The sequence below is a fragment of the Bombyx mandarina genome, chromosome 17, assembly GCF_030267445.1.
Source record: "Bombyx mandarina strain Sakado chromosome 17, ASM3026744v2".
NCBI classification, from domain to species: domain Eukaryota; kingdom Metazoa; phylum Arthropoda; class Insecta; order Lepidoptera; family Bombycidae; genus Bombyx; species Bombyx mandarina.
Genome location: NC_143223.1, coordinates 3,576,198 through 3,589,634, shown reverse-complemented (window position 1 = coordinate 3,589,634; position 13,437 = coordinate 3,576,198). Strand labels below are relative to the sequence as shown.

General features: G+C 35.1%; 1 protein-coding gene across 2 annotated transcripts in view; it reads right to left on the bottom strand.

Annotated features, from left to right (window-relative positions):
• Window positions 1-13,437, bottom strand: part of LOC114253348 (uncharacterized) — a 34,788-nt gene that overhangs the window by 1,898 nt on the left and 19,453 nt on the right. For both annotated transcript variants that reach the window (XM_028188198.2, XM_028188195.2), the window contains 5 exons: window positions 7,636-7,754; window positions 5,586-5,760; window positions 3,992-4,128; window positions 2,286-2,472; window positions 1,070-1,221 (listed from right to left, as the gene is read on the bottom strand). In XM_028188198.2, coding sequence (XP_028043999.2) covers window positions 1,070-1,221; window positions 2,286-2,472; window positions 3,992-4,128; window positions 5,586-5,760; window positions 7,636-7,754 — 770 coding nt within the window. The remainder of the gene's footprint in view (window positions 1-1,069; window positions 1,222-2,285; window positions 2,473-3,991; window positions 4,129-5,585; window positions 5,761-7,635; window positions 7,755-13,437) is intronic.

Here is a 13,437-nt window from a genome sequence, read left to right as displayed (position 1 = left end):
GTAAAATTGAAAATAGATTAATATTGTTTATATTTAATATTAGGCATTTGTTTATAGTATATACATATAGTGTAAATCTGTGATTAAAGAAATATATTCTTTGGCAATAGAACCATAATAATGTTTAAGGACTTTTTGGCGGGAACGCGAGGAGTTAAGTTGTGTGATTTGTTTTATTTTGTCTATTTAGTGTTTCTTCGAGTTTAAATGTGTAATAATGGTGGTTTATTAACTGTTTAATATCTGTGAAAGTGTACAAATGTGGGAAAATGAAACAAAGCCGCTGGACGTAACTTCTCGGGATCCTCCAAAAAGTCCACTGAAAAAATCTTAGTAAATGACCACCATTTTACTGAGATTCATCCCATTTCATTTCATTTAATTTCATCCCAGTTGATTAGTGTCTCAAATTAATCATCTTCATTTCATTTCACTCCATAATATAATTTTTCATAAAAATATGAATAATATAAAATAAACTAAGACATGACTTAAAGGTCTCAGTTACCAACCAGGTCATAAAATCTCTTAAAAAAAATATGTTTAAGCTATTAATTTCAATTAATTATAGTCGAATTTGGACTACTGGGAGACCACTAGTATTAAATATAAAATATTTTTTAATTATTTTTAATTTTAATTAAATTTAATAATAATTAGGTATATATAATAATAATTATATAAAATTATAATTTTAATTATTAAATATTTTTTGTCCACACATAATGGACTAGTAGCCAGCCCAAGGAATTGATACTGCTACTCAAGGACCGGTAGGTGAGCTCACGGGCTCAACCTGAGAGAATTTGCTAACACTGTCCCTAGCAAAAGTAGTGCTTTGCAGAATCTACCACCGGATCGGAAACGCGACTCACTGAGGAGATCCGGCGAGAAATTCAGTGAGTCTGCGAAGACTGCTCTTGCTAGGGTTTGTGTTAGCAAAGCAGGCAGGTTAGAGCCCCATGAGCTCACCTACTACTTAGGTGAATCTATTATAAATCCTCAAGGTAGGAAGAAAAAAAGTGTCAGTTTTGGTTCGAGAGTTGCAATATAAAGTCTCATTACTCACGTGTATGGTAATTTCCGGTTTGATTTCCTTCTTCTTTGGTATTGAGTTTATCGGATACAGATCCGGCAGACTCTTTATCTTTGGCATCACAACTAGTTTTGCTTTGGCGTGCACTTGCGTGTGTTTCTGCAGGTGGTCCTTGCGGTAGAATCCTGGAACATTATAATTGTGACGTCATTATTACGAGAACTTCATGCAATTGCAAATAGTGCATACCAGTATACATGTAATATTTGTTTAACTCGGCGGTTTACTTTTCGAGATTCTGAATTTTTTTTAATGGGATAGCCGTATAATAGGATGCCAAACAATGGGAGACTCGAATAACGGGGTACTTGTATAACAGGATACACGTATATATAATTGGATACACGTATATATAATGGGATACATATATAATGGCATGCATATATAATGGCATGCATATATAATGGCATGCATATATAATGGCATGCATATATAATGGCATGCATATATAATGGCATGCATATATAAGGGCATATATATAATGGGATGTAACTATACTTGAGACGCATGGCGCATTTACGTTGTGGATGTCTATGGCCTCCAGTAACCACTTAACACCAGGAGGGCTGTGAGCTCGACAAAACATCAAAGCAAAAAAAAAAAAGGATATATTTAGGGATACTCGTATATATAACGGGATACACATATAATGGGATACTAGATATGTGTCGTTCGTTCAATTTTAGAGATTCAGATCAGTACTGACCTGTCGACAAAATGATCCGGTTCGTACGACCCGTTCAGTCGAACGTTTGTATTACCGTTTATCACATAAATTTATGACATAATTAATATTATCAGGTTACTGGCTGGATAAAGCTTAGTATTGAATAACAGTTTAAAGGAACTGTTATAGTTCGATTGTTTACGTGAGATCAAAACAGTCCAAATGCGCTATGCGTCATTACGTTACAACGAACGACTAACCGAGACGGGCGCGGGGCGAGACCCGGCAACCCGAAATGACCCGAATGACTGTCGTATGGTTCTTTTCTTCTGATACGTAGGTTTTGTGTTAAACGAGTCGATTTAGTGAACTACTCATATTTTTTGAAGTGACCCTATCGTTCGCGCGGATTTTGAGACCCGGGTCGTTTGATTCGTTCGTTCGCGAACGACACATATCTATGGGATACTCGCATAATGTGATAACCGTATAACGGGACACACGTGTAATTAAAGCACTTACCTTTCCCACAATCGGGACAGAAGAACGATTTAATTCCGGTGTGTATGTTCAAATGTATTTTGTAATGATCTTTCCTCCTGAATGTCTTCGAACAGTATTTACAGACGTAGACGCGCCTAGGCACGGGCAAGTCGCGTTCGTCCTTTACGAGCACCACCTGGGAGCTGTCCTGGGGCCCCATGTCGACCTGATCGTTACAAGTTTACTATTAGAAATAGATACATCACATTTCTGTTTATTTAGTACAGTCTACTTTTTTTTTCATTGCCTTGATGGGTGGACGAGACAGCCCACCTGGTGCTAAGTGGTTACCGGAGGCCATAGATATCTACAACGTAATTGCGCCACCCACCTTGAGATATAAGTTCTAAGGTCTCAAGTATAGTTACGACGGCTGCCCGACCCTTCAAACCGAAACGCATTACTGCTTCACGGCAGAAACAGACAAGGTGGTGGTACCTACCCATGCGGACTCACAAGAGATCCTACCACCAGTATTTACGCAAATTATAATTTTGCGGGTTTGATCTTTATTACACGATGTTATTCCTTCACCGTGGAAGTTAATCGTGAACATTTGTTGAGTACGTATTTCATTAGAAAAATTGGTATCCGTCTGAGATTCGAACACCGGTGCATCGCCCCAACACGAATGCACCGGACGTCTTATCTCTTAGGCCACGACGACTTCACTTCACTCGACGACGACTTGAATACACAATAATAGTTTCTTATATTAATACGTAAAGCAAAAACTTTGTATCCCTTTTTACGAAAATTGCGCGGACGGAGGAGTATGAAATTTTCCACACTTATACAGAATATAGAGAAGAAATGCACAATGCTAATATTTTTTTAAAATAATGCATAAAAGATACATTAAATAAATGAAGAAAACATTACACACACTACATACCATGTATTTGACGCACACACGCATGCATAGTATTTACTGTGAAACTTTTGTTCTTGACGTCTGTTATTTATTAAGAGATTTTATGACCTGGTAACTAAGACCTTTAAGTCATGTCTTATTTTAATTTATGTTCTTATTTTTATGAAAAATGATAATATGGAGTGAAATGAAATGAAACGAAGACAACTAATTATAATTTGTGACATTAATCAACTGGGATGAAAGTAAATGAAATGAATTGGAATGAAATATAATCTCAGTAAAATGGTGGTCATCTACTAAGATTTTTTCAGTGGACTTTTTGGAGGATCCCGAGAAGTTACGTCCAGCAGCTTTGTTTAATTTTCCCACATTTGTGCACTTTCACAGATATTAAACAGTTAATAAACCACCATTATTGCACATTTAAACCCGAAGAAACACTAAATAGACAAAATAAAACAAATCACACAACTTCACTCCTCGCGTTCCCGCCAAAGTCCTCTTGACGTCTGTTGTCGAATTGAGAATAGATTCAATATTGTTTGTCTTTGTTAATATTTTTTATAGTGTAGTCTTGGCGAAATTTGTGATTATAGAAGTATAAAATACAATCATAATAGTGTACAAACTTACAATTCCAATTAATTATAGTCGAATTTCGACTACTGCGGGACCTCTAGTAGTCACTTATTTTTTATGAAATTTATTATTATTTCGGATTCTTTAAAACGTATCGTGATTCCTTGATCGCATTCGCTTTATAAGTGCTTATAAATTTGTTTATGACAGTAAAAGAAGTGACACTCACACATACGAATTCGTGTGGCAAAGTATTCTCTTTCTTGGCTCCCTCCGGAGTCGCCTGCTGTTGTTCCCCTTCGCTTGGACACTCGTCTTGCCCCACGGCACATTCGTGGTTGTTTAAATCAGACGCCGATGCTAGTTCTAGAAGAAAAATAATAATAATAATTATAATAAAAAGCAGTCTTGCTCGACAATGCCCGTATAGTTCGCCGGTTTCTCCCCCAATAGCCCCTAACGCTCCGGCCGATTGTTGCCCACCTCGCCGGAGTGTGTCCTGCCGTCTTCCCAGGCGTGGCGGCAGTGTTTAATACACGATAATAATAATAAATTTTTATTTCAGAATTAAATTCCATATGAAGTGTTAGTAATACAAAACCTATCTTAAAAAAAGCAGTTCATTTTATTTATTTTACATTGACGATGGCTGGTTTTGAGCCAACATGGACTTCATTCCAGTGCCTCAGTATAATAATAAATAATAGTAATTTCCTAAATAATTAATCGATTTTATTACATAGCTAGCGGCCCGCTCCGGCTTCGCTCGGGTCTTTAACAAAAGTTTTAGTAAGGATCCGTAATTTTTGTTAAAAAAAATATGCCCATGTCACTTGGAGATAGTGTAGCTTCCAAACAGTGAAAGAATTTTTAAAATCGGTTCAGTAGTTTCGGAGCCTGTTCAATACAAACAAATAAACAAATCTTTCCTCTTTATAATATTATTAGTATAGACTAGCGGCCCGCTCCGGCTCCGCTCGGGTTCTTAACAAAAATTTCAACGATATTTGAAGTTTTTTTTATTTTATTAAATAAAAGAACACTTATTGCGGCATAACTACAATAGATATACATATGCTGTCGCGATACTTTGTAATTAATAATATGTTCTATAAAGTCGTAACAATTATTTTATTCTATCATCAATAGTTTTCACAGGGCACGCGATCTAAAGAATATTTTAGGTAATTTTTTTACACCTTGGGTTACATTATTGGAGTCTTAGTAAAGATCCCTAATTTTTTCCAAAAAAGATTATAACCTATGTCACTCGGGAATAGTGTAGCTTCCAAACAGTGAAAGAATTTTTCAAATCGGTTCAGTAGTTTCGGAGCCTATTCAATACAAACAAACAAATCGGTCCTCTTTATAATATTATTTTATTATATAATTTTCATTGCGAAATAATTGTATTATATTGTATTAGTGAGTATCAATAGAGAATGCTGTCCTTTTCCAGTAAAGCGATTGCTGGTGTATGTGTATGGCTTAGATGAACGGTGACGTCAATGTTTATTAAATTGAGCTCGTTCTTTGGACACCGTGAAATGACTCCGCTTTAAGCTTCCTTGTTTCTGAATACATTTCGCTATCGCAGATGGGAATGTCATGGCTTTGAAGGGTTTTTTTTTAATATGCTAAATAATTTTTAGTATGATTTTCGTTATCTTACCATACCACGGCAATTAATGATTCATCGATTTGACACGCTTGTGGTACTTTCCTGTGGAGAAAAGTTACATGTGGTCGCGATCCTCAGGAGTGAGGGAACGATGAAGAAGTAAGTGGTACCTAAACATAATCATATAGACTCATGAAGGTACCTTCGTTACAAATTGAACACCAGAGTGATCCACCGTCGTTTATATCCTTCACATGTACATTTAGATGTATTTTGAGATGTTGCTTCCGCTTAAAGCGCCTCTGACAGATCGAGCAGATATGTTTCCGTTCGGCCTTGTACTCTGAACGTGGTATTAAAAGACTGTTATCCGTTGTCTGTAAGAAAAAAAATTCAATTGATTCATTGAGTCACTCGTTGGTGAAGTAGTTAGCGACCTTGATTGTTGCGCAGAGGGTCCTAAGTTCGATTCCCACGTCGGGCTAACATTGTGTCATTAACTTTTTATTTTTATTTTTGTCTGAATGTTTATTATAGTGGCCGGATGACCTTTTGTGTTTAATTTCCAGATATTCATATTATAATCGAGAATAAGAGAAGTATAGGGAACGTCTTATATCACTACTATTATATATACTATACACGCGTGACTATCATTAGTTCTCCATAATCCATGACCTCATCATTAAATAATTCACTCACTCATTTCATTGATTGAATGAAATTAGGCAGAAATTCACTCTCCTTTAAGATATTCCCACAAGTGAGCCGCTATTCTCTCTCCCATTCTTTCGTAAGCTAAATCTATAGAAGTATACGTTTGTCTCTTTCTCATTTTATCTTCAAATAACAAAATGTTCTACTGCTAAGTAATAGTCGCTGTATTAATACAGTCGATTTTTTTAAGGGATTTTATGACCTGGTAACTAAGATCTTAGGTCAAGTCTTTATTAAACTTTAATGAAACTTTTTTATATGGAAATTAATATTATGAAATGAAGTTTATTAATATGAAACATGGCATGAAATGACATGAAAACGAAATGAAATGAGATGAGATGATATGGGATGAAATATAATTTCAGTAAAACGGTGGTCTTTTACTGAGATTTTTTCAGTGGACTTTTTGGAGGATCCCGAGAAGTTACGTTCAGCGGCTTTGTTTCATTATCCCACATTTGTGCACTTTCACAGATACAAAACAGTTAATAAACCACCAGTTATTACACATTTCAACCTGAAGAAACACTAAATAGACAAAATAAAACAAATCACACAACTTCATTTCTCGCGTTCCCACCAAAAAAGCAATACAGCCCATTCGATCTTCTGTTTCAGAGAAGGTAGTTCTTTAATAAGGCAGAATCGACATTTAACAAAATTAAGTCTTACAAAAACGTTACTAAATTATAATAGTAGCAAAGGCAAGAAATTGAGGGTGAGATCCGGTAGTTTACTGGGAAGGGGGCGGCAACACCAGCGGGATATGGCCCCCCCTGCGAGACCCCACACCGCAGGCTGTGCTCTAAGATTTTAGGGTTTAGGAATTTCGACAAAATAACCTTTTATACATGAATTTATTCCGGTCATTCGTTTAAAATTTCGCAGATTTTTTTATTTATACTTTTACGTGACTTGATATTTAATTGTATACCATAATATTGAAAAAGTTTTTTATAAGTTCTAAACAAGAAAGAAAGATTTAAATTTGTGTCCATAAAACAATGTTATTCACTTTTCAAGTCGACTGATTAGTTTCCTTGCAATCAGACTGGATTAAAACCTCCTTGATAGATAAATTTGATGCGATAAATTAAAAAAAAAACAACCCTTATGAACTTTACTTGACACATTGAATGTCACTTCTTACGGTCCGTAGGGCATAAAAATTGCATGTTGTTAACTTTTTTTAATGTAAAAGCTTTTGTAGGACATATTTCAATAACTTAAACTAGGTTTATGATAATCTCATATTTTTTTTTGCTGAAATCGATTTTTTTTAAATAAAAATTTCATCTAATTTTACTGCCTTATTTTATTAATTACCTTAAAATCCGAGATACACTTAATTGGTTTGCATAAAAATTGCGATACGCGAGAACGAGGTCGAATACCGAAATCTTGATGGATCACGTTGATAATTAATTAATTGGACATTTCGTCTGTACAACAGTAGGTTCTCAGGCCAAATTTGTGCAATGAAAAAAAAAAATTGTTTATGGTTTTCGAATTAATTTTTGAAAAGTACTCACAAAGAAGTTCGACTGATCGGTGTATAAGTTCTGCACAAGAGGCATCTCTTCTATCTCGATCGCGGGCTGATTCATGTGTGTGCTCATATGCGCCAATAGCTGTTCTTCCTTATGATAGGCTAAAACGAAATACATATTTTTACGTAATTCCTTCAACCCTGGAACGGTCTTAGGTATTGAAATCGCTGGGGCCAAAAGGTAATACCGTCGAAATCGTATCGAGCGAAGCAAATATGGGCGTGTACACTATACTGAGACCTTAGAACTCGTATCTCAAGGTGGGTGGCGGCATTTACGTTGTAGATGTGTATGGGCTCCAGTAACCACTTAACACCAGGTCGGCTTCTGAGCTCGTTCATCCATTTAAGCAATAAAAAAAACTCCAAAGTATCAGACGGAATTTTGAAATAATTTAGACTTTAGTTAATTCATCATACAATGTTATAAATCGAAATATTAAACTTGTTCAAAACATAGAACGGATTATTCATGGCTTGAATTTCAAACTAAAACGCCGTATTATTCTAACGAAGCTATCCGTTTCGGACACGGTCCCCAAAATCCGATGCGACCCTCCCAAAAATAAGCGAAATCCCTGGGAGCGTACCATACCCTTTCTAGTACCCCCCTTCGCAACGTGCCCATGGGGGAATCACCCCTCTCTGAATAGGGGAGGGTTCAAGCCCGGCTACGAAACCCTGTTGCTAACCCGTGTGGATACTGACGTAATTCTAAAATTGTTCTATCGATTTTGTCTGAACCAGTACTGTGGTTAGTACTCTGGATCGTTTAGTGAATATTTTTTTGCACATTCATATCGTTGAGGAGACGGCGAAAAATATTGTTTCTGTTAAAAAGGCAATTGTCATTTACGTGAGCTATTTTCTCACGGTTTCTCGGAATGTGACTATCACAGACAGTATTAAAGCGTGGTTGTTTTCTATTTACAACTGTAAGTCAATGTTTTTATGAAAAGATGCTCTTTTACGGATTAGATGCGAGACTTTAACACTTAATGCGTTTAGGAAGCAGTAATTCGGATTAAGGAGAGCAGTCCTCTCCTTAACTATACTTAAATCTAGAAAAGTTTTTCGCGCAAAAATGGATGAAGCGGTTGAGAATAAAACTTCGCTTTAAAACGATTTATATCCTGATTTAAGACAAACCATACTTTGATAAGGATAAATAAATGCCGTAACCCGGTTATACCGGATGCTTATACTACAGTCGACACATCTACTAATAAATTAATTTTCAAAAGTGGTAGAAGAAACTTAACCAAAAACTGTATCGAAATTTTAAGTCAAAATTGAACTAATTTCCAAGACGCCTTCTGTTAGTAGTCTGAATGGCATGAACAATGCAATAATCCTCCTTTAAAACAGTTTGTTATATAATAATATATTCCGAAATGACATCTATCAAGTAAGCAGACAATATTGCTCATGTCCTTTTGTGGGTATTTTATTTATATTGTATTTTCGATTTAATACGTGTTCGCGTTTTATTTCATCGCGTTACGAAATCACAAAATTGCATTTTTAGATGATATATTTGAAGAATTCGAATTTATCAACATGAAACTAAATAAAATTAGATTTCATTATATTTTATGGATCTGATGTGATCATCAATAGATGATAACAAAGATGTTCTTGTATATCCTATTGCGGCGGGTAGCCATAACGCAAGATATTTGACAGATGCCTGAATCTCGCTTACGACATTTTCAAGATAAGCTTGCATATATGCAAGTTCAGAACTTCAACATTCGTTTTTTTTTTCTACCTAAGCTGATAGCCTTGAGAGGCTATTTCAGCGTAACATTAACTAGTAAGTGAGCTCACGGTGCTCAAATCGGAGTGTTGCTAACACTGGCCCTAGCAAGAGCAGTGTTTCGCAGAATCTACAGCTGGATCGGAAATGCGACCCACTGAGAAGATCCGGCGAGTAACTCAGTGGGCTGTGGGTTAAACGACATTCGGATCGTCGATCTACCGAGCAAAATATAGCAAAACGTTTGTTTAGAAAATCTTATTAACGGTCCTATTTACTACAAACTTGGTGGTGATAGCGTGTCTAAATGCAAACGCACAATTCAAACATTGTTAGCGTCCCATTGGGCGGAGCAATATCATCCTACTGCTGTTCGTAGCAAGGTTTGCATTAGACTGAACTTTTTTTTTTATGATTGTAGGATTACTGGTGGCCCTTCCACCTTTCCAGTTTTACCAGGACAGGTGGGCGAGCAAAGGCTCAGCCAGGAGGGGTGGGATTTGCTAACAGTTACCGAGCGCCTCCGAAGGAGACTGCCTGAACTCAAAAACTACTTTAACAAAGACATGTTGTTTTTCGCATTAAAAGTGTACAATTTCCAAAAATATTCGGAATTGGGTTAATATGCGTAAACATTTGGTATCACCAGTATTTTCTTATAAATACTGTCAAAAGAGTGTAGTTTAGTTTTAGGTTTTTTTTTTTAGTTTACTTATGTTTTGACTACTATTAACAAAATTAATACATAATTTTATCTTACTTTAAAAAAGAGATAATGTAACTGGTAAAAAATAAAAAATAAATGTTGCAAATATGATTAATATCAAAAATACTACATATTTAAAGCCTTTAAAACACCCTCCTGTAAAATTAGTAAGTTTTGAGATTATACAGTTTTTTGCGAGAAGACGATGTGTCTTAGAAAGTCGCCCTTGAAATATGTGGAACAAGACATTAATACTTATGATAGATAAAAGTTTATGTCCGTCATGGGCATTAGGCAGCGGTGTACTGCTCCATATTCATTTTCTGAATTTTCCGATTATAACTTTGACTTGTATAGGCCTGTATAGGGAGCAAATTAGTTAGAGGCACGATTCTATATATTTTTGGATACTTAATTTTGAATGAAGCATAGAGCTACTATCGTTTTGTTGAATTGATTCATAAATGTAGAGAATTTATACATGAATTTGATTGAGATTTCTTAAATTCAACACACACAACGACACAATGATGGATACAACAGATGTTAATTACCGTTAAATTTAACAAAAAACGCGAAATGCAAATTTTTAACTAGGTACAAAAAATAAACCGTCAAACAAAGTTGTAACATAAACAAATGCAATGACCAGCTCAAGTTCTTTAAAAGTTCTATTAATTTACGAAATAGTTTATTTTTGGCATTTTTTGTACAGTGACGTCACAACCCTAATCCCAAATACGGGGATTGAACATACATTTTAATAAAACAGGTATCCGAAGCCGTGTCCTAACGAAAAGGCAAGGTCGGACGTTCACTAACTACGTAATATTTCGGCTAATCAGCGAAACACTACCTTAATCACAAAAGATAGGTACCCAAATGCTTTACTATGAATTTTTAGATTTTTTATGTTAGAGCAATTTTATAGCACCGAAATTTTATGTTTTAAAATGAGAAATCTTTTTGTTTAAATACATATAATTAATACGTGAAGGAAGGAGGAACTTTGTATCCCTTTTTACGAAAATTGCGCTGACGGAGGAGTATGAAATTTCCCACAATTATAGAGAATATAGAGACGGAGTGCACAATGCTAACATTTGTTTTAAATTATACCTAAAAATACATTAAATCAACAAAAAAAACATTACACACACTACCATCTATTTGACGCACACGCGCATGCATACTATTTATTTATTGTCAAACTTTTGTTTTTGACGTCTGTGGTCAAATTGAGAATAGATTAAATATTGTTTTTCTTTACTAATATTTTTCTATAGTGTAGTTAGTCTTGGCAAAATTTGTGATTTATGAAATAGAAAAGTCTTTGAAAATAGAATCATAATAATGTACAAGCTTACAATTTCAATTAGGTAATTTATAGTCAAATTTCGACTACTGCGGGACCACTAGTAAATATAATTACTTGTCCTGACTGAGCTATTCATACACGCAGAGCCGAAACAGCAAGGGCTTCAGACTTCAAATTTAGGCAGTTAATGCCTTTTATGTTGTAGGTAAATAAGCATCCAGTACGGAAGGATCTTTAGAAATTTTACCCCCAAGAGACTCAACTAAGAGATGAACGGTTGTTTGGAAGCCCGTCATTTTCATAGTAAGAAGTACCAAATTTAATACCTATACCTAAAGTTATAAAGTAAAGTTAGGCAATCCGGGGCCTTAGTAACAGAAATCGACATAATTACTACAGTGCGCCTCGTAGGGCACCGGTGACCTACATGGTAGTCAACGTATTAAGTATAGTTCAGTATTAGTGTGAATTTAATACGCTTCGCTGTGCCTATCATGGTAAATATCAGTTTCTTGAATATGCTTACTGGTGGTTTACGTTTTGTGAGTCCGCACGGGTAGGTACCACCGCCCTGCCTATTTCTGCGTTGCAGCAGTAATGCGCTTCGGTTTGGAGGGCGAGGCAGCCGTTGTAACTATACTTTTAGAGCCTATATCTCAAGGTAGGTGTCGCATTTACGTTGTAGATGTCTATGGGGTCCAGTAACCACTTAACCAGTAACCAGGTGGGCTGTGGTGAGCCCGTCCAACCATATAAGAAATTTAAAAAAAAAACTTCCACTCCACCAATCGTACATTGATAACATTATACCTGAAAACTTCCCTTCGGTACAGATTCCGGCAAATGATAATAAACACACAAACAAACTAGCAGAGTTTTCAACATCTCAAACATCTTGAACATATGCTTATCACGATATTAGAAACAAAAAATAAAATAATTTTTTTTTTTTTATTTTTTTTTTTAGACAATTTTTTTTTTGTTTTTATGTTTTTATGATACAGCGTACAAAAATACACACAACCCTAAATCTTCACCCCTCTACGACCAACCCTTATTTTTGATTTGTTAATTAAAAACTTTAATTTTTTTTGCAAGAAATTTCTTTTTATTTTGTCATGAATTAAAATAAAAAATCTGATGTTACTCTGTTTGTGACAAATACATGGTAGTGTGTTATGTTATTGTTATTGTTGTAATTTAATTTTACGCAGTATTTTTTTATTAATTTAATGTATAATTAATGCATAATTAAAAAAAATATTAGCATTATGCACTCCTTCACTGTATTCTCTGTAAGTGTGAGAACTTTCATAAGCCTCCGTCCACGCAATTTTCGTAAAAAGGGATACAAAGTTTTTGCTTCACGTATTAATGTATAGATAACGCTTTCGATTGTAAATATATCCCCGCACACTTATAGTAGACAGTTATTTTTATTGAACTAAAAACTGTAAAAATAACATACATGGCCAAAACAGCGTTTGCCGGGTCAGCTAGTCTGTCGTATGTATTAAATTAAGAACCTAATATTTTTAGAGACGAAACGAAAAAATACTGCTGAGTTCCCTTAAAATTTTACTTGTAATTCTCGAACATTTAGCGAAAGCTATTCTCGGCCCACCATAAATGTTGGGGGAGATTTTTTTTCGCAAACCCCGTTCTGTTTCGGGACATTCATGGTATTGTTATTCCTAGGGGTTTTAGAATATATATTTTTTGTTCGATTCGTTCTATTCAGTCTGCAATATCTATATATTAATACGCGAAGCAAAAACTTTGTATCCCTTTTTACGAAAATTGCGCGGACGGAGGAGTATGAAATTTTCCACACTTATAGAGAATATAGAGAAGTGCACAATGCTAATATTTTTTTAAAATAATGCATAAAAGATACATTAAATCAATAAAGAAAACATTTCACACACTACATACCATGTATTTGACGCACACACGCATGCATACTATTTATTGTCAAACTTTTGTTCTTGGCGTCTGTTTG